This window comes from Myotis nattereri (assembly GCF_964212035.1).
Source record: "Myotis nattereri genome assembly, chromosome: 13".
Taxonomy (NCBI): domain Eukaryota; kingdom Metazoa; phylum Chordata; class Mammalia; order Chiroptera; family Vespertilionidae; genus Myotis; species Myotis nattereri.
In genome coordinates this window covers 17,290,300-17,309,967 of record NC_138088.1, presented here as the reverse complement: position 1 = coordinate 17,309,967, position 19,668 = coordinate 17,290,300, and the positions used below count along the sequence as shown (strand labels likewise).

At 40.8% G+C, this 19,668-nt stretch overlaps 1 protein-coding gene across 4 annotated transcripts in view; it reads right to left on the bottom strand.

Moving 5' to 3' along the window:
- USP54 (ubiquitin specific peptidase 54) overlaps positions 1-19,668 on the bottom strand; it is an 80,597-nt gene that overhangs the window by 45,099 nt on the left and 15,830 nt on the right. For all 4 annotated transcript variants that reach the window (XM_081105401.1, XM_081105402.1, XM_081105403.1 and 1 more), the window contains exons 3-7: positions 6,470-6,604; positions 4,351-4,464; positions 2,061-2,143; positions 1,304-1,409; positions 1,050-1,196 (exon numbers count right to left, since the gene is read on the bottom strand). In XM_081105401.1, the coding sequence (XP_080961527.1) occupies positions 1,050-1,196; positions 1,304-1,409; positions 2,061-2,143; positions 4,351-4,464; positions 6,470-6,604 (585 nt within the window). The remainder of the gene's footprint in view (positions 1-1,049; positions 1,197-1,303; positions 1,410-2,060; positions 2,144-4,350; positions 4,465-6,469; positions 6,605-19,668) is intronic.

Below are 19,668 nucleotides of genomic sequence, written 5' to 3'. Positions count from 1 at the left end.
GCTTTAGTCAGGATTGCTCACTTCTTTGACCTTACCACCTCCCGTGGTTGAATACAACTCCCTGTTCTACAGTGGTATGAACTAATAGTGAGTAGAGCACACTTTATAAACTTTATAAATTGCATGATTTTTACCAGTACCTAAGCTCGGCCTATCTTGTCTTTCAAGGCCATGGTCATCCCACTTTTTATAAAAAGCCTTTGCTGCCTACCCAAAGGAGGTAAGTGAGCATTTACATGCATGTACATATATGCATATACATATACAGTAGTGCCCCTTATCTACAGGGGATAACATTACAAGACTCCCCTGGCGGATGTCTGAAACTGCAGATAGTACTAAACCCTATATATGCTATGTTTTTTTCCTTTACAGTTTAATTTATAAATTGGGCACAGAGGAGATGAACAATAATAACTAATAATAAAGTAGAACAATTATAACAATATACTGCAATAAAGTTATATGAATGTGGTCTTTCCCTCTCTCAAAATCTTCTTGTACTGTACTCACCCTTCTTGTGATGTAAGATGATACAATAACTAGTTAATGAGAAGAAGTGAAATGAATGACATAGGTCGACACTGTGATGTAACATTAGGCTACTTTAAGGGTTACTTGAATATAAACACTGCTGCACTGTAATAACCACTGTATATGTATATGTACCAGTATATGTACCGGTATATGTATATATACAGATACATAAAAGTGTGGCTACACTGGACAAAGGGATTATCCAATTCCCAGGAAGCAGGGAGTGAAAACAGGGTGAGATTTCACCACACAACTCAGAACTACACGTGACTTAAAATTTACGAATGGTTTACTTTTGGAATTTTCCATTTAATATTTTCAAGACCATGGTTGACTGTGGGTAAGTGAAACCACAGAAAACGAAACCATGGATAAGGGGGGATTACTGTACACAGGTATGATTGTCCAAAACTCTGTAATATTAGTCATTTAGGATATACTTTTGTGTTCAGTGTTCACACCCTTGAGCAAGAATAAGACGCAATAACGCTACGAGTTAAACTAACACTCACATCACCCAGCTTGAGGCAGGTGCCCAGGCTATGAATGACATCCTCTGCCAAGTCTGAGTGGTCCGAGTCCCACACCAGTCCAATTGTGATAATCTGCGGAGCATTCATCAGCACGCGGCGAATCCGAATCCTCTCCCCACAGTTGCTCTGGAATACATACATGAGGCTAGTCTGACGTTTCCCACTGGCTCCACTTCAATTCCACGAATCCCAGGGTCCCCTCTCCACCCAAACCCCACCACTGACTTACTCACCGGACAGTTCCGGAGATCCCCCATGGTGCTGGCATTCTGCAGCAACTCACCAAACATGCTTGGGGAGGGTTTTTCTCGTCTTTCCAGCATACAAATAGCCTGATTGCTTCAAGATGGGGAATAAAAGGGTGATGATGGTGAGAGTTACAACTAAATCAAATAAATCATTCATGCAAACTCCTAACTCATATGTTTGACTTTCTTCCTCTGCCCACTAAACTGAAGCCCCGTGTCCTGACCAGCCTCAGTGTCCCACAAACACAGTGAGTGCCTCTGCCTGTCCCCAGATCCAAAGCTCATAGAATCCCCATTCCTCCTCCCACTTTGCTGGACAGAACTAAGCCTAGGAAAAAATGAAGGATGGAAAGGAAGGAGAACAAAGGTTATTTTAAAATTATAGTTCTGGCCGAAACCGGTTTGGCTCAGTGGATAGAGCATCAGCCTGCGGACTGAGAGGTCCCGGGTTCGATTCCGGTCAAGGGCATGTACCTGGGTTGCGGGCACATCCCCAGTAGGAGATGTGCAGGAGGCGCCTGATCGATGTTTCTCTCTCATCGATGTTTCTAACTCTCTATCTTTCTCCCTTCCTCTCTGTAAAAAATCAATAAAATATATTTAAAAAAAAAAATTATAGTTCTGAGTTCCTACAATATAGCATAGACTCAGCAATAAGGATATAAGCTATTTGGATGCTTCCAGTTAAAACCCAATCAACTGTATGCATGCCTCAGGGGACAGAGAACCCTGTAAGACTCACCAAAGGGAAGTGGTAGAGATGTAATGCACCATCTGGATGAAAGGCAGCGGATCAGACGTGGCACCACAGCTAGTACATACACACTGGGCCCAGGAAGGAAAAAGCAAAACCAAGCAGCCACAGTCATTAATTGTTTTGGCACCCATCTAACACCCCACATCTCAGGATAAACTGTCCTTGAAGAAAAGGTACAAGAAGTGATGGGGTCCAGCCAGTGTTGCTCAATGGTTGAGCATCGTCAACCTATGAACCAGGAGGTCATGGTTTGATTCCCGGTCAGGGCACATACCCAGGTTCTGGGCTCAATCCCCAGTGGGGGGCATACAGTAGGTAGCCAATCAATGATTCTCTCTCATCATTGATGTTTCCAATTCTCTCTCCCTCTGCCTTCCTCTCTGAAAACTATTCTATATATATATATACTAGAGGCCCGGTGCACAAAAATTTGTGCACTCGGGGGGGAGGGGGGGGTCCCTCAGCCCAGCCTGTGCCCTTTCGCAGTCTGGGACCCCTTGGGAGATAACGACCTGCTGGCTTAGGCCTGCTCCCGGGTGGCAGAGGGCAGGCCCAATCCCTAAGTGCAGCCCCTGATCGGGCTCAGAGCAGGGCCGATTGGGGAGTTGGGGCACCGCCCCCTCTCATGCACAGAGCAGGGTGGATTGGGAGGTTGCGATGCCACCCCCAGTCACACTCAGGGTAGGGCGGATTGTGGGGTTGGGGCACCGCCCCCTGTCACACTCAAGGCAAGGTAGATGGGGAGTTTGCAGCGCCACCCCCTGTCACGCACAGAGCAGGGCCAATCAGGGGGTTGGGGCGCTGCTCCCTGTCACTCACAGAGCAGGGCCCATCATGGGGGTTGGGGCTCCGTACACTGTCATGCACAGAGCAGGGCCGATCAGGGGGTTGAGGAGCTCCCCACTGTCACTCACAGAGTAGGGCCGATAGGGGAGCTGGGGCACCGCCCCCCGTCACACACAGAGCAGGGCGGATCAGGGGGTTGGGGCGCCACACCCTGTCACACTCAGGGCAGGGCCGATGGGGAGGTTATGGCTCTACCCTGTCACACACAGAGCAGGGCCCGTGGGGGGCGGTTGGGGCGCCGCCCTCTATCACCCACAGAGCAGGGCCGATCAGGGGGTTGGGGCGCCGCCACTGTCACACTCAGGGCAGGGCCGATGGGGAGGTTATGGCTCTACCCCGTCACACACAGAGCAGGGCCCATGGGGGGAGGGAGGGGAGTTGGGGCGCCGCACCCTGTCACACACAGAGCCGCAGGGCGATCAGGGGGTTGGGGAGCTACCCCCTATCAGGCACAGAGCAGGGCTGATCAGGGGGTTGGGGCGCCTTCCCCTGTCACGAACAGAGCAGGGCAGATAGGGAGGTTGTGGCCCCGCCCCCTGTCACACACAGAGCCACAGGGCAATCAGGGGGTTTGGGCGCTGCCCCCTGTCACACTGATCCCGGTGCCGGGAGGCCTTGCGGCTCCGCTGATCCCGGTGCTGGGAGGCATATTACCCTTTTACTATATAGGATAGAGGCCTGGTGCACGGGTGAGGGCTGGCTGGTTTGCCCTGAAGGGTGTCCTGGATCAGGGTGGGGGTCCCCACTGGGGTGCCTGGCCAGCCTGGATGAGGGGATGATGGCTGTTTGCAGTTGGTCACACACCCTTCAGGGTGGGGGTCCCCACTGGGGTGCCTGGCCAGTCTGGGTGAGGGGCTGAGGGCTGTTTTCAGGCTGGCAGGTGACTGAAGCTCCCAACTGCTCCTTTTTTTTCTTTTTTCTTTTTTATTCTGGGCCAGCTTTAGCTCTGAGGCTTGGCTCCAGCTCTTAGGCCTTGGCTGCTGAAAGCAGGTATCTGGTTTGTTTGGGTTCTATAATCGAAACACTGTTTCATCTCCAGCTCTGAGATCCCGTCTGGCTGAAAGCAGGTTTCTGGGGTTTTGTTTAGCTTCTATATTTGTAACAATGCTTCAAACTGCAAGCTCAGAGGCCGGCAGCAGCAGGCAGGGAACATTGGAGTCCTCCATCACTGAAGCAAGCAAGCCTCATGTTCGCTTCAAGCTGCCTGGCTGCCGGCCACCATCTTGGCTGGCAGTTAATTTTCATATCGCCCTGATTAGCCAATGGGAAGGGTAGTGGAGGTACGGCTAATTACCATGTTTCTCTTTTATTAGATAGGATATATATATATATATATATATATATATGTGTGTGTGTGTGTGTGTGTGTGTGTGTGTGTATATGTATATATGTATACATTTTAAGTGATAGGGATAGAAATAAGGTTCACCTGCTCAAACAATGTCATTGCAAATTTCTGGTGGGAGATGCAGTGTTGGGCAGTACATATATCCTCTTTGGTTTCATCAGCAATATGGAAGTGAATTCTCATCAGCAGGTTTTCCTAATAGGGAAAGAACAAAAGCAGTATATCAACAATACTTAATAGACAAATGTACAAATTGGTTGTCAGTTTACTCAGAGAAATAGCAACCCTTCTGGAAGATAGGAATACTTCTGATTTTTTTAACTCTTTAATTTGAAATAACTATAAATTCTCAGGAAGTTTCAAAAAAATTATATAGGAATTCAAATGTACCTTTCACCTAGATTCCTCCAATGGTAACATGTTGCATAACTATAATACAATATCCAAATCAGGAATTGATTGGACATCAATACAATCCAGAGTGTATTCAGGTTTCCTCATTTGTGTTTATGTATAGCTCTGTACAATTTTATCTCAGTTATACAGTCATGGAACCACAACCATAATCTAAATACAAAACTGTTCCACCCCCACAAGGCTCCTTCATGCTATTCTTTTATAGTTTTACCCACCCAATTCCAAACCTAATCCCTAGAAAACAACGATCTATTCTCCAAATAGATTCTCTAATAGAATTCTCCAAATTCTCTAAAAAAATTTGTTATTTTTTAAATGCTAGCCCAGCCAGTATAACTCAGCCTTTGAGCATTGACGTAGGAACCAAGAGGTCACCGATTCAATTCCCAGTCAGGGCACATGCCCAGATTGCGGCTCGATCCCCATTAGGGAATGTGCAGGAGGCAGCTGATCAATGATGTTCCCTTCTCATCGGTGTTTCTATCTCTCTATCCCTATCCCTTACCCTCTCTCTAAAAATCAATAAAAATATTTTTTTAAAAAATAAAGTGCTACATAAATGGGACCATATAATATATAACCTTTTGCTATTGTGTTTTTTACTCAGCATAATTCCCTTTAAAAAATTTTTATTGATTGATTTTAAGAAAAAGAAACATTGATTTAGTGTTCCACTTATTTATGCAATCACTGGCTGATTCCTGTATATACCCTGAGCAGGGATCAAACACACAACCTTGGCATATCAGGCTAACCAACTGAGCTACTCGGCCAGGCTTAGCCTAATTCCCTTCAGACCCATCCTGAAGACTACATAAATCAAGAGTTAATTCCTTTTTATTCCTGCATAGTATTCCACAGTGTGGCCGTACACAGTTTATAACACCATTCACCTATTAAAGGCATCTGGGTTGTTTCCAGTTTGGGGCTATTATGAATAAATCTTCTATGAATATTCATATACAGGTTTTGTATGAACATAAATTTTCATTTCTCTGGGATACAGGTCCAGGAAGGCAACTGCAGAATCATATGGTAGTTTGCAAGTTTCATTTTTTAAGAAACTGCCAAACTTTTCCAAAGTAGCATTATCATTTTATAATCTCACCAGCAATACAGCAATGATCCAGATTCTCAGGGGTACCTCTGATTTTGGCCTACATTTTACCCTGTAATGGGATGTATATCATTCTGAGTTGTTTAATAAATGCACAGTCTTTTGGAGGTTGATGGATAGAACCCGGCGGTCAAAAGAGTTAGGGTTTTCTACCAAAAATCACTGGGAGAAATGTAGTTATCCAAATAGCACAGTACACTTGTGCTAAGAATTCAGTTATTCTCTGTTTAATTATCTTTAGTAATACAGGGGTTCTCAAAGTGTGGTCCCCAAACCAGTAGCATCAGTGTTAGCATCACCTGGGCACTTGTCAGAGATAGATATTTTGGGTCTTTATTCCAGAACTATTGAATCATAACCTCAAGGGGATAGGAGCCAGCAATTTGTATTTTAATGAGCCCTGTCTGCTCTGAAGGTGACAGCACTGTTTTATGCAATGGCAAGCACAAAACTACCCTAAGCCTACAGGAAAAAGAGTAAGCCTGCAAAGCTATCCCTACTGCATTAGCAGGGATACACTTGAGCTCTGAGAAACTAGGGAAATGTCTAGTTCTAACTGTAGAGACCAGGGGCACAGTAAGTAGCCACAATACAGTAGCCAATCCCTGATGGAGACCATCAATAGTCCCACCCCAAATCAGAGAGAGGCCAGAGGCCAGCACTTACAAAGCACTCCGCAGCATCATCCATAATTCCCAGCTGGAAGCGCTGTTCATCCTGGAAAGTCTTTGCCAGAGCACTGCGGAGAGTGTCAGATGGAAGGACTTTTTCGCTACTACACTGAAACTGGTTAAAGATTCCCTGCAGGGAAGAGGTTAGACAAAGGGGAAAGCAACAATGCTGTTATTAAGCTTCTAAACATCCCAGTCTGTCATGCTAGCAACTCCATGCTTATAGCTGTGGAACCAAATGTACCTCCTACAGGTTGATAAGCTTGCAGTTAGTAATAAAAAATAAATAAATAAATAAATAAGTAAAAAATGAGTCAGAATAAAGGGCATGATCCTAATGAGAATAAGGATTCTTGCTCTTCCAACTGAGTATGATACCATCAAAGACACATTAGGAGAGACCACTGTCATGAGTTAATACAATTCAATCACCTCACTTCCTCTGATATAGACAGAGGTGGGTGTTCTTCAGTAAATAGAGATAAATTATATGTAAGTGGATAGGTAAATTATTCTCTGGGGGCTCATTCTATGAAACTTGGCTCCCTTCTTTTTTAATTGTTTAGCTAATTCAAAATTACCCAAAAGTGCAAATAATAATATAACAAACACCTACATGTCTAACACCAAAAAATAAACATTCCATCATTTTTACTTCCAATCTACAGAATAAAGCTAACGTCCCATTTGAGACTGCCCACTCTCCACCAGCCACTCACTATCATGAGTTTGTTGCATAATCTTTTGTTTTTAATACTTTTACATATATACATATACATATATACACACTCTGTATATTTAGGGATATATATATATATATACATATACATATATACATATATATATATACATATATATATACACACATATATATACATATATATACATATATATACATATATATACATATATAGAGAGAGTGGGTTAAAAGTAGGATTACAGTTGTTCATATAGAAAATAATACAATAATTAATAAATAAAAGTACAAGTATTTCACATATATACCTTTGTGTGTGTGTATTTTTTGTTCATGTACAAAGTATCACACTGAATTTAACTTTTTTAAAAAATTCAGCATTGTTTTGAAATCTGCCCATAATGATATAATATATATACCTGGTTTATCCCTTTTCCCTGCAGTGTTGTATTTTGTCAGGTGACAATACCACATGTATTTATCCATCTCTTTATTGGCAGATATTTTGGCAGTCTCCAATTTTTTGCTATTATAAAGTCTGTGCAAACTTTTACTTCCACCAGTGAATGACTATAAATAAATTTCCCCATATCCTTATCAGCAACTAATACAAACAGACTGATTCATTTTAGTCTTTCTAGCTACATTTGGTTTTTCTAGGTCTTTGTAAGTATTACTGTGGCAAATATCTTATTCCAGTCGCTAGTGTCTTTTATGTGCAGCAGTTTTTTATTTTGGTGTAATTAAATGCATCTGTCTTCTCCATCTTTACCTACATCTGAAACAAAGATGAGTGTTATGTCCACAGAATGGAAACAAAGAGTGGCAACGAGTAGCACCTGGCTTGATGAGTCCTTCCCAAGTGGTATTGAATCTTACCCACAGAGACTAGAATGCACTCCTTGACAGCAGCAGCTCATGGCCCAGATCCTCACTAAACCACCCAGATAAACACCTCACTCAACAATGAGTTACATATCAAAGAATGTCATTTGTTTAAAATTCTTGCCAGTAACTTCTTCAAATAAAAAAAAAATCCCAGGGTCATTTTTCAGACTTACTAATGAGACCATAAGTCTATAGTTTATAGTATCACTTTATAAACCTACCTAAGTGATCTAAGAATAAAAGGCCCCACCCACCTAGAATGGTCAATTCTTGGTCCTCATTTTACTTGACCTATCAGTAGCTCAGTCACTGATTCCCTTCAGGTTTTTATCCAAATATTATCTTCTCAATATAGTATTTCCTGATCACCCTATTTAAAATTGCAAACTCCACCCCCTCTTCCTAAATCTCCCACCCTTGCCAGTTTTATTTTTCTCCATGGCACTTATTACCATCTGTCATAGCATGTATTTTACATATTTATTGTCTGATTGCACTCTCTAGAATATAAATATGAGGACATAAATTTCTGTCCTTTAATTCCCTGCTATCCTCCCAGCACCTTGAAAGGTACTGGCATACAGAGGGCAACCAATAACTAGTTTTAAATAAATAAATGAAGAATTGAACAAATTAATCAATCATGTGATGTGGGTAGATATTATTAAGGGAATATATATTTTATTTATTTATTTTTAAAATATATTTTATTGACTTTTTACAGAGAGGAAGGGAGAAGGATAGAGTTAGAAACATCAATGAGAGAGAAACATCAACCAGCTGCCTCCTGCACACTCCCTACTGGGGATATGCCCGCAACCAAGGTACATGCCCTTGACTGGAATCGAACCTGGGACCCTTGAGTCCGTAGGCTGACTCTCTATCCATTGAGCCAAACCGGTCAGGGCAGGGAATATATTTTTAAGTCCCCCCTCTTTTTAAAAATATGTTTTTATTGATTTCAGAGAGGAAGGAAGAGGGAGAGAGAGAGAAACATCGATGATGAGAATCACTGATTAGCTGCCTCCTGTACCCTCCCTACTGGTGATTGAGCCCAAAACCCAGGCATATGCCCTGATTGGGAATCGAACTGTCACCTCCTGGTTCAACCACTGAATCACACCGGCCAAGTCTCTCTCTCTTTCTCTTTTTAAAGCAGGTAAAGAATTCACTAGAAAAGGTGAACATTTTTCTTAAGGTAATATAACTGGCTAGAACAAAATGGGACTAAACCTCATTCTGCTCATTTCAAGTAGGAACTGTTTCCTCATTCTACTCTCTTACTAGCATCATTTCTCCTCATACACATGGAGCATCCATCCCTATAGCAGTTTAAGAATATATTACTGTGTAACCTGCTAGTATTTCCCTACATATAATTTTATATGCTGTGGAGAAAGCAGTACCAGCAATACATATTTAGTATTATTTAATAAGCTAGGAGCTGGGAGGGAAATCCTATATAAAAAAGGCTAATATGCAAATTGTTCCCTTGGGCATTTGACCAACTAAGGACAGTGGCCAGCAAACCGGCTCGGCAAACCATGGCTCACGAGCCACATGCGGCTCTTTGGCCCCTTGAGTGTGGCTCTTCCACAAAATACCGGCTCTTCCACAAAATACCGACTTCTGTGCATGGGCCACTAAGTTTCAATCGCACTGTACATGCACACCCACACATGGTATTTTGTGGAAGAGCCACACTCAAGGGGCCAAAGAGCCGCATGTGGCTCGCGAGCTGCGGTTTGCCGAACACGGGACTAGGAGTTCGACTGCTCACTATGATGTGCACTGACCACCAGGGGGTGGCTCGGAATGAAGGAAGCCCCTGGCCAGCAGCCGGCAGCCAAGGGAAGGAAGGCCCTGATCAGCCCTGATGACCGGCCAGGCCTAAGGAGCCTACCCATGCACAAATTCCGTGCACTGGGACTCTAGTCCATTATAATTACTCCAAGTATTCACGTCTATTATAAATGTAGGGCCAGACCTTCCATAATTTTTTGCTGGAAGTAGAATAATATCTATGAGTAACCTCTTAAATAGACCAAAAGGAAAGGCCTAGGTCCATAGTTAAACTCTCCCAGAGGGCAACTGGATATCTGCCAAGTGACCTCTGGGATTTTGAAACTTGGGGAATTTGAAGAAACAAAGGAAAACGATGGTGGGAAAGAAGCAGTGACTACTTCTATAAATAAATAGGGGTCTGAGCACTTGAGTTGCTGAAAGTCACCTCAGCTTGGCAAATCTTAGTAACCACTATCATAAGCCAACCTGCTGCTCTTCTCAATTGTTAATGGTAGGACATTACTTCTGATGAAGGCTCTATCTCTACAGGTTTGATGTATTAGGTTTCGTCCTTTTTGTTCAGAGTTCAAAACTGGTTCCAAAACAAAGTAACGATAAATTAGTTCCAGAATACTTTATATAAATGTATTTGCAAACTATAGCTCCTTTAATCTTTATCAACTGGGTTTCCTCAAGAAGTAAGCCCTAATACTCTAAGGCAGTGGTTCTCAACCTTCTGGCCCTTTAAATACAGTTCCTCATGTTATGACCCAACCATAAAATTATTTTCATTGCTACTTCATAACTGTAATGTTGCTACTGTTATGAATCATAATGTAAATATCTGATATGCAGGATGGTCTTAGGCGATCCCTGTGAAAGGGTCGTTCGACCGCCAAAGGGGTTGCGACCCACAGGTTGAGAACCACTGTTCTAAGGCATCAACAGTTCCTAATGAATTAACTTCTCTCCCAGCATAGTACTAGTTATGTTAACATTCTAGAGAGAAAATAGTAACTTTCTTTGTCCTATGGTTCAGTCTGAGGAAGAACAGGGCTCCACTAAAGGATGGTGTAGTAGTATAACAGTTAAAGAAGATGAACTCTGGAACCAAACTATCTGAGTTCAAAATACCAGCCCTGTTACTTACCATTTTTATGATCTTGAACGAGTTACTTAACTTCTTAAGGCTTTAGTTTCCTCTTTTAAAAAGATAATTTATAATAGTATTTACCTCCTTGGGTTACTTAAGGATTAATAAGTTATCTGTATACCCAAAGCTTAGACTAATTCCTGGCAATATGATAAGTGCTATCTCAGTGTTAGTTGTTATTATATTATCATCTACACTAATAAAAGAGAAACATGCAAATTGGTGTCACTCCGCTACACCCACCAGCCAATTGGATGAGTATGCAAATTAACCCAACAAAGACGGTGGTTAATTTGCATACGCAGGCGTGGAGCGAAGACTGAAGGCTCCGGCCGGACTAAAGACTGAAGACTGAAGACTGAAGACTGAAGAAGCTTGGCTTCTCCGCTGCAGCCAGACCAAAGGCCGGGTCCCAGGTGCCAGAGGAAAACCAGTGCCAGCAGTCAGGGGAAGGAAGGCCTATTGCGCGAATCTTCGTACAACGGGCTTCTAGTTATTATTATATTTAAGAGTCCTTTTAGGTTGCTAAGAAACATGTCTGCCACTGACCTCTCCTGACAAAGAGCCTTGACTCAGAAATGCTTCTACCTTCAGCTACCTCCCCAGTCTCTGAGATCTGGGTAGGAAAGACCAAACTTCTCATTCCATTGCTGCTATTCAAGAGAGGAAGATTTCCCATGACCTAGATACAAGGGTTTCAGCAGACAGGGAAAAAACCTAAGGTAAGAGCTCTGCCTGCACCCACAGTGGATATGCAACAACAGCTCTGGCTCTTGTGTTCCATGGCATCCATCTCTCCATGCTATACTCTTAATTAAGCTCCACCGCTTAGTTACGGACAGCTTTCTCCATACACATTGAGTATTTGAATGCATTCAGAATGGCCTCTGCCTGCATCTTCTTTATTTTTTTATGTTAATTATTGTTATCAGTCTTGCTGTGCTATTGTCAGAAAGATGCAAGTGTATCAGGGATGAAGCTGCCTGAGCCTGCTCTGCCTGCATCTTCTTTATTTTTTTATGTTAATTATTGTTACCAGTCTTGCTCTGCTATTGTCAGAAAGAAGCAAGTGTATCAGGGATGGAGATGCCTGAGCCTGCCCAGCATGCATCTGTAGAGCCCCAGCTCTGGAAGAAGCTAGAGCACAAAGCCCCTCTGTTAGGGCAGCACACTAACCCCTGTGTGTCCCTCTCACATGAGCACAGGGCTGCAATGGGCCTCCTCCTGTTCCCTTTTTCACCCTCCTCCCACCTTTCCCAGAGGGAGATCCTGTTCACACCAAAGAAAGCCAAGAACATTTAGTTCAGCAGTAAGAACAGGTGGTAGCACCAATAAGGAACAAAAACTGGTATTCTTCCAATTGCTGAGTTCTATGGCAGGGAGGAAGAAAGGGCAGGAAGAACCAAAACCCAGGAATTTTTCACTGTGGGGTCCCTGATGGTTTCATTTCAATAAACAGAGAAAACCCACCTTTGAGGTTTCTCTTTACTTTTCTTCACAGGATGAAACCAAAGAGGTCTTCCTTTTCATTCATAGGAAAAGGCAAATCACTTTTTGTCTGTTAACTATTTTCTTGGATGCAGTGCAAAAGCAACATGACTTTAATGGCTAAAAGCAGGTGCTGCCCCACCCATCTCTCTTGGATCCAAACAATTCTACCACATGAGCACGTAATTATTTGGATTAGCAAAAAAACATGTAAATACGAGAGAAGTGCCATAAAGGCAGAAAGTCTTTGTGCTTTGGCAACTACAAATGCAGCTGTTGCTTAAGTTTTTGCCCCCCCTCCCCCCTCCCCTCTCCCCCCTCCCGCCTCTAAAACAGAGACTTTTATCTGTAGGCAGGGAACAGCTGCTTATTTCTCTTCCAGGACATCCCAGCCTTGCAACTAGAAGAAATCATGGTTACAGAAAATGGGGAGAAGGGCTGTCACCAAATTTGATGCTTTATGGGCCTGAGGTTTTTGGAAAGTGCCCTAGTCAGCAGTCCAGCTTATCCCTGAGAGGTGACACATTATGCCCCGCTCTCTTCAGTTCCTAGGCTTTTCTTATTCATCTGGGCTTCCCAAATCTCTCATCATTTTGGCTCTCATAATTAGTCCTTTTCTCCACACCTCCTAGAAATCATAGACCTAAATATTATAAACCTAAATGTGGCCAATCAACCCTCTGAAAGTAAGATAAAGGAGTTAATCCTTGACTGTTACTGACTGCTGGAAGAGAACTTCACACTAGTTTTGTGTTAAAAGAATGTTAAATGTTCTCTTTCAAGAGGAAAAAGAATATGTAACTGTTTAACATTATGGCACCCAAAACAATAATATTGGATTTTCAACATTTTATTGCAGAAAATTTCAAAAATACAAGGGTAGACAAAATAGCACAATAAACTCCCATGCACCTATCATCCATCTTGATGATAGCCAATCTCATTTCATATATACAACCCACTCACTCCACTCCCAGATCATTTTGAAGCAAATTGCAGATAATATTCATCTATAAATATTTGAGAATATGCCTCTAAAAATTAAGAAGTCAGCCCTAGCCGATTTGGCTCAGTGAATAGAGCGTCAGCCTGTGAACTGAAAGGACCCAGGTTCGATTCCGGTCAAGGGCACATGCCCGGGTTGCAGGCTCAATCCCAGTAGGGGGTGTGCAAAAGGCAGCTGATGATGTTTCTATCTTTCTCCCTCTCCCTTCCTCTCTGAAATCAATAAAAATATATTTAAATATATATATATATATAAAGAAATCTTTTTATTTAAAACATAACCATAATATCATTACAACACACAGAAAAACATAAAAATTCCTTAAATATATAATTATATAAATATAATTCATTAAATATACAGTCAGTTTAATAGAGATTCTTGCTCCAACTTTGGGAAAAGCAGAAAACAGCTGGCTAGTTTCTCTCTTGGGACTCTTTAACCTTATGTCTAAAAATAGCTACCTTCTGAACTTCTTGATCAGAAAATTGCCCACATATGCTCTACCAGTGCCTTTAAATTAAATTCAGTTAATGTCATATCTTCCCATGAGTTTAGGATTTTATTTGCCCCCAGTGGAAACTTGCACCACTTTATCTGCCATAAAGTTAAAGATCATCATAAGCTACCACACTCATTCCTGTTATCTACAAAAAACAGACAGACACCTACACACACACAGATATAGACATAGGTAGAGAGAAACACCAAGATTTCAAGACACTGAACAGAGACACACAAGGCAGAGGCAAGCCAAATTCATCAGAGAATCATATTGCTTTCAGTGGGAAATCACAAACTAATGTAGAGATTTTTATAAAATATAATACTCAATTTGCTAATTTTTGCCCAGATAAAAAATATAGGATCTTATAGAGTACTGACAGTATTGAAATCAAATTTTGAGGATTAATACTATAACCACTTCCCCCACAGGGAAAATTAAAAGGGGGCCCTTCTGGACAAACACAAATATTTTAAGATTATATAAGTTTCAGGTTCTTCCATAAACTGGGAAGGAGAGACTCATGATGACCTATTTTTTTCCTTGCAGTCATATCCCTCTATAAGACTATCATGTGAAATTCTGAACTCCAAACTTTAAAAAGAATAAAAGACTCAGAGTTATATTATCCCAGTTATGTCAGTGGTAAAATTTGTTGAAAATATTTAGGTTACAGCCTACTAGGATTTTAAAACTAAGAAAGCTTAACCAAAAGACCACACAAATACATTTGTATCCCATAGGTAAGCAAAACAAAAAAGTTCAACTCAAGGTGATATATTCATTAAATATAAGGACATATCTTCCTATTTTATTTTTTATTTTTCAATTACTGTTAACATTCAATATTATTTTATATTATTTTCAGGTATACAGCACACTGATTAGACAATTATATAATTTACAAAGTGATTCCCCGATAATTCTAGTACCCACCTGGCATCATACATAGTTATTACAATATTATTGACTATATTCCCTATGCTGAACTTTACTTCCCTGTGACTATTTTGTAACTACCAATTTGTACTTCTTATTTAAAAATATGTTTTTATTTATTTTTTTGAGAATTTTTTAATAAATCTTTATTGTTCAGATTATCACATTTGTTCCTCTTTTTTCCCCCATAACTCCCCTCCTCCCAGTTCCCACCCCACCCTCCGCCCTCACTCCCCACCCACTGTCCTCATCCATAGGTGCACGATTTTTGTCTAGTCTCTTCCCGCATCTCCCACACCCCTTTCCCCCCAAAGAATAGTCAGTCCATTAAAAATATGTTTTTACTGATTTTAGAGAGAGGAAGGGAGAGGGATAAAGAAATAGAAACACCGATGAGAGGGAAACATCGATTGGCCACCTCCCACACGCCCCCTACCAGGGATCAAACCCCCAACCCAGGCATGTGTCATGACCAGGAATTGAACCAACCTCCCTCCCATCTGGCAACTCTCAGTTTGTTCTCTGTACCTATGAGTCTGTTTCTGTTTTGTTTGTTCATTTATTTTGTTCTTTAGATTCCACATACAAATGAAATCATATGGTATTTGTCTTTGACTGACTTATTTCACTGAGTATAATACCGTGACGGCTGTTTATTACAAGCTAAAATTTCCAGGGAACATACTAGAAATCTAATTTCTTGGTTTAAATAGTCCAGGATAATGGGTTGAGTCCTCTGACACTGGCCATGAGTACAGGACAATGAGGAGCCTTCCATACCTGTAATCCACCAAAAAAAAAAAAAAAAAAAAAGCAAAGAAAAAGAAGACTGGATTGCTAATGAATGATATGTAGCTTCTTTTTTTTTTTAATTTAAATTCTTTATTGTTAAAAGTATTACATAAGTCGTCTTTTTCCCCCATTGACATCTCCCAGGCCACTCCCATCCCTCAGCACATGCCCTCACCCCGCTACTGTCTGTGTCCATGGGTTATGCTTATATGCGTGCATACAGGTCCTTTGGTTGATCTCTTACCCCCCACCCCCACCCTCCCCTGCCTTCCCTCTGAGGTTTGACAGTGTGTTTGATGTTTCTAGGTCTCTGGATCTATTTTTGTTCATTCACCTGCATTGTTCATTTTATTCCACAAATGGGTGAGATCATGTGATACTTATCCTTCTCTGACTGGCTTATTTCACTTAGCATAATGCTCTCCAGGTCCATCCATGCTGTTGCAAATGGTAAGAGTTAAAAAAAAAAAAAAAAGACTGGATTGCTAATGAATGATATATAGTTTCTTATACCACTTTAACTCCCTGTGCTTATGCTTCAGTACCCAAGAGAGGAACAGCTACATGGAACATGCTCAAAAATATTGAGGGATTTGTTCCCTGAACTCTCAAATTTCCCCCAATTAACAAGTGGGCTATTAACAGAACACAGACTTTCCTGCCCCTTCAGAACAGTCATACTGTTCTACAGAAACAGACTTATGTTGGGGAGACCTATATACAAAAGCCTATTTCCTCCCTGTCCACCATTCCCTGGGATTTATGTCTTACACTAGCATTCTTAAAAGAAAAATGACTAATTGAAATTTGTTGAATTTAATCAATCAATGCAACATTCTTCTTAGCTTATAACAAAAAACACTCTGTCCTACATCCTGGCACTGCAAAGCCTCTAGTACAATCCCTGGAAGGAGAACAAAATCTTTGTGGCATACTAAGTACAGAGGACGGATTTCCTCCCCTGGACTGAGATAAATAAATAAGCCAACACCAAAGTAAAGTCATACCCTGAGGGTGTAAGAGTAGATTCAATATGAATGATAACTAAGAGCTCTAAGCTATAGGGCATGACAACAGTTGAGGTCAGGAAAAATCTTTTAGTAACACTAGACGGAAATAAATTTGGGATTTTAGAAGGGACAAGGTAACTAGCACACATCTCTTCTACTGTCTCAAAGTGGAAAGGCGTTGTAGTTCAAAGTAAGCAGAAAGACAGACTGACACAAATTCTTTTTAATGAAAGTCATCATTAAAAATTCCAATGGCCCTAGACGGTTTGGCTCAATGGAGAGCATCGGCCTGTGGACTGAAGGGTCCCGGGTTCGATTGTGATCAAGGGCACATGCCCCGGTTACGGGCTTGATTCCCAGTAGGGGGCATGCAGGAGGCAGCCGATCAATGATTCTCTTTCATCATTGATGTTTCTTTCTCTCTCTTCCTCTCCCTTCTTCTCTGAAATCAATAAAAATATATTAAAAAAGAAATTCCTATGCAAGATTCTGAGGCTGAAATTACATTAGGGACTTCAAATAACATCGAAAAAACTCAATACATTTTGCAGGACAAAAAGTAACGGATTATCAATACTACTGTGTACAAACTACCAAAAAGCAATATTAAGCACTGGATACAACATGTACTATGGTACCTGGTGAAGATCACACAGCACCAGAATAGTGACAGACATTCATAGAGCAGAAGAGAAAAATATATATATATATATATATATTAAACAAAGACATGAACCAAGAGGTGTTCCTATAAGGCCAACAGTATATGCAGTTTAAGGGTTGGTGCAAAAGAAAGTAAACAACTGAAGAAAAAGCAGATATACATAAGTTTCAACCAAAGTTGGAAGGGCAAATCCTTCATCCAAACATCAAATTAAGGGCAAGCTGTCTAGCTTCTGATGCATCTAAGAACATGTTTGTGTTTCTCTTTGTCCTTAATAATGGGTTCTGGAGCTAAAAAATTATGTTCTAACATAAAAAATTTGGACTTCATAGAATTGGCAAGTGTTTAACAAAGTACTCAAATTCAGGAATTTTGGAGTTTCCTGGATTTGTTTGGTTTTTGTTATGTTTATTGTGTCCATGCACTACAGAATACTTTTATCCAAGAATTCATAGAAGAATGCCACTAGTATGTAATTATCTAAAGGATACTCAGACCATTCAGCCTCTTGAATAGCATATAATCACATGGAAAAGGGTGATTACTTTAGACTGGAGTATCCTGTTTTAAAATAAATCTTTGAAATAAAAATTTTACATATCAACCTTACCATTAAAGAATATAAACAGGACATGAAGTATAAGCAAAAAAGAATACTTACTAGCCTCATCAACTATCCCTCTACTTTTTAAATAGGGGGCAGAGGAAAGTGAGAAAGAAAATATAGAATTACATCCACAAAGAAAAAACAACACATAGAATTACACCCACACTGTGACACCCCAAAGTCAACATGTAACTTAACTACAGGATACCAGATAACTCCTTTGCTGACAGACTCCAAGCTTTTTCCTTCAGCAGATCTTTCCACCATCAACACTGGCCACACACACACACACACACACACACACACACACACACCCCGCACCCTTCCCTTACTAAGTGAGGCATGAAGGCCTAGATTAGCAGACCTACCTAAAAAATATGTGAGACCAAAAGTCACAATATGAAAAAGGAAAGTACCCAAAACTCCATAACTAAAATCCAAGATGTACTAAAACAATATATGAACCCAGAAAAGTTAAGTGTTTTTGTTATGGTGCAGGCACTGTAAGGAACACCAAGAGGGAAGAAAAGCTGTGCCACCTTCCCAAAAACTCACTCCATGGTAACCACTGTGAAGTCAAACAATCATGGACCTGGACAGAGACAGTGTTTTTAAAACTTCATGAAGATAAATTTCTGAAGTGGAGTTCTGAAAGTTGGATGTGGTTTGGATTAAAAGGGATGTGTTATTGTTTTGTTCATTGTTGTTACTGTTTTGGGTACCAAGGGATCCAGGCAAAGTGAACAATATCTGTAATGTCTACGGGGTAGCCATAACAATTACACCATCTGCTATCATAGCTTACATGGAGAGTGCCTGGGGAAGGAAAAGAAGGGAAAAGAAAGTAGTTTTTTTTTTAATGTCTATCATCATGCATTTTGAAGTGATTTAAGAGACAATTAGGAGCCACTTCAAGGTTTTAAGAAGAGAGTAACTCTAGGGTAATTCTTAAGTTAGAACAAATGAAATAGGAAGATACTAGAGATAGAGAAGCAATTTAGGAGTCTAAAAAAAGTATTATTTTTACTAAAATGGTGAGCAAAAAAACTTATTACTAGAAGTGTCATAGACCAGAGAGGAAGCATAAAGAGAAATGATAATCTCTGTAGTAGAATTAGGAAATTTTCAGTTTTTCTCTTTACACTTTAGTGTACTTTCTAGAATGATAGCAAACATTTTTTTATACTTACAATAAAATCATCATTCAAATAAAGAAAAAACATGACATGTATATAGCCAAAGAATAATAAATAAATGCCCATGTGCCCACCACCCAATTTAAGAAATAGAAAAATTGGCCCTGACCGGTTTGGCTCAGTGGATAGAGCGTCGACCTGTGGACTGAAGGGTCCCAGGTTCGATTCCGGTCAAGGGCATGTACCTTGGTTGTGGGCACATCCCCAGTAGGGGGTGTGCAGGAGGCAGCTGATTGATGTTTCTCTCTCATCGATATTTCTAACTCTCTATCCCTCTCCCTTCCTCTCTGTAAAATATCAATAATATATATATAAAAAAAAGAAATAGAAAAATTAACAATGAGTTTGAGACTTCCCAATTGATTACATCCTCCTCCCTCCATCTTCCAGAGATAAACACTATCCTGAATTTTGTGAATCATTCTTTTTTCTCTAGTTTTATCACACATATATATCCCTAACAA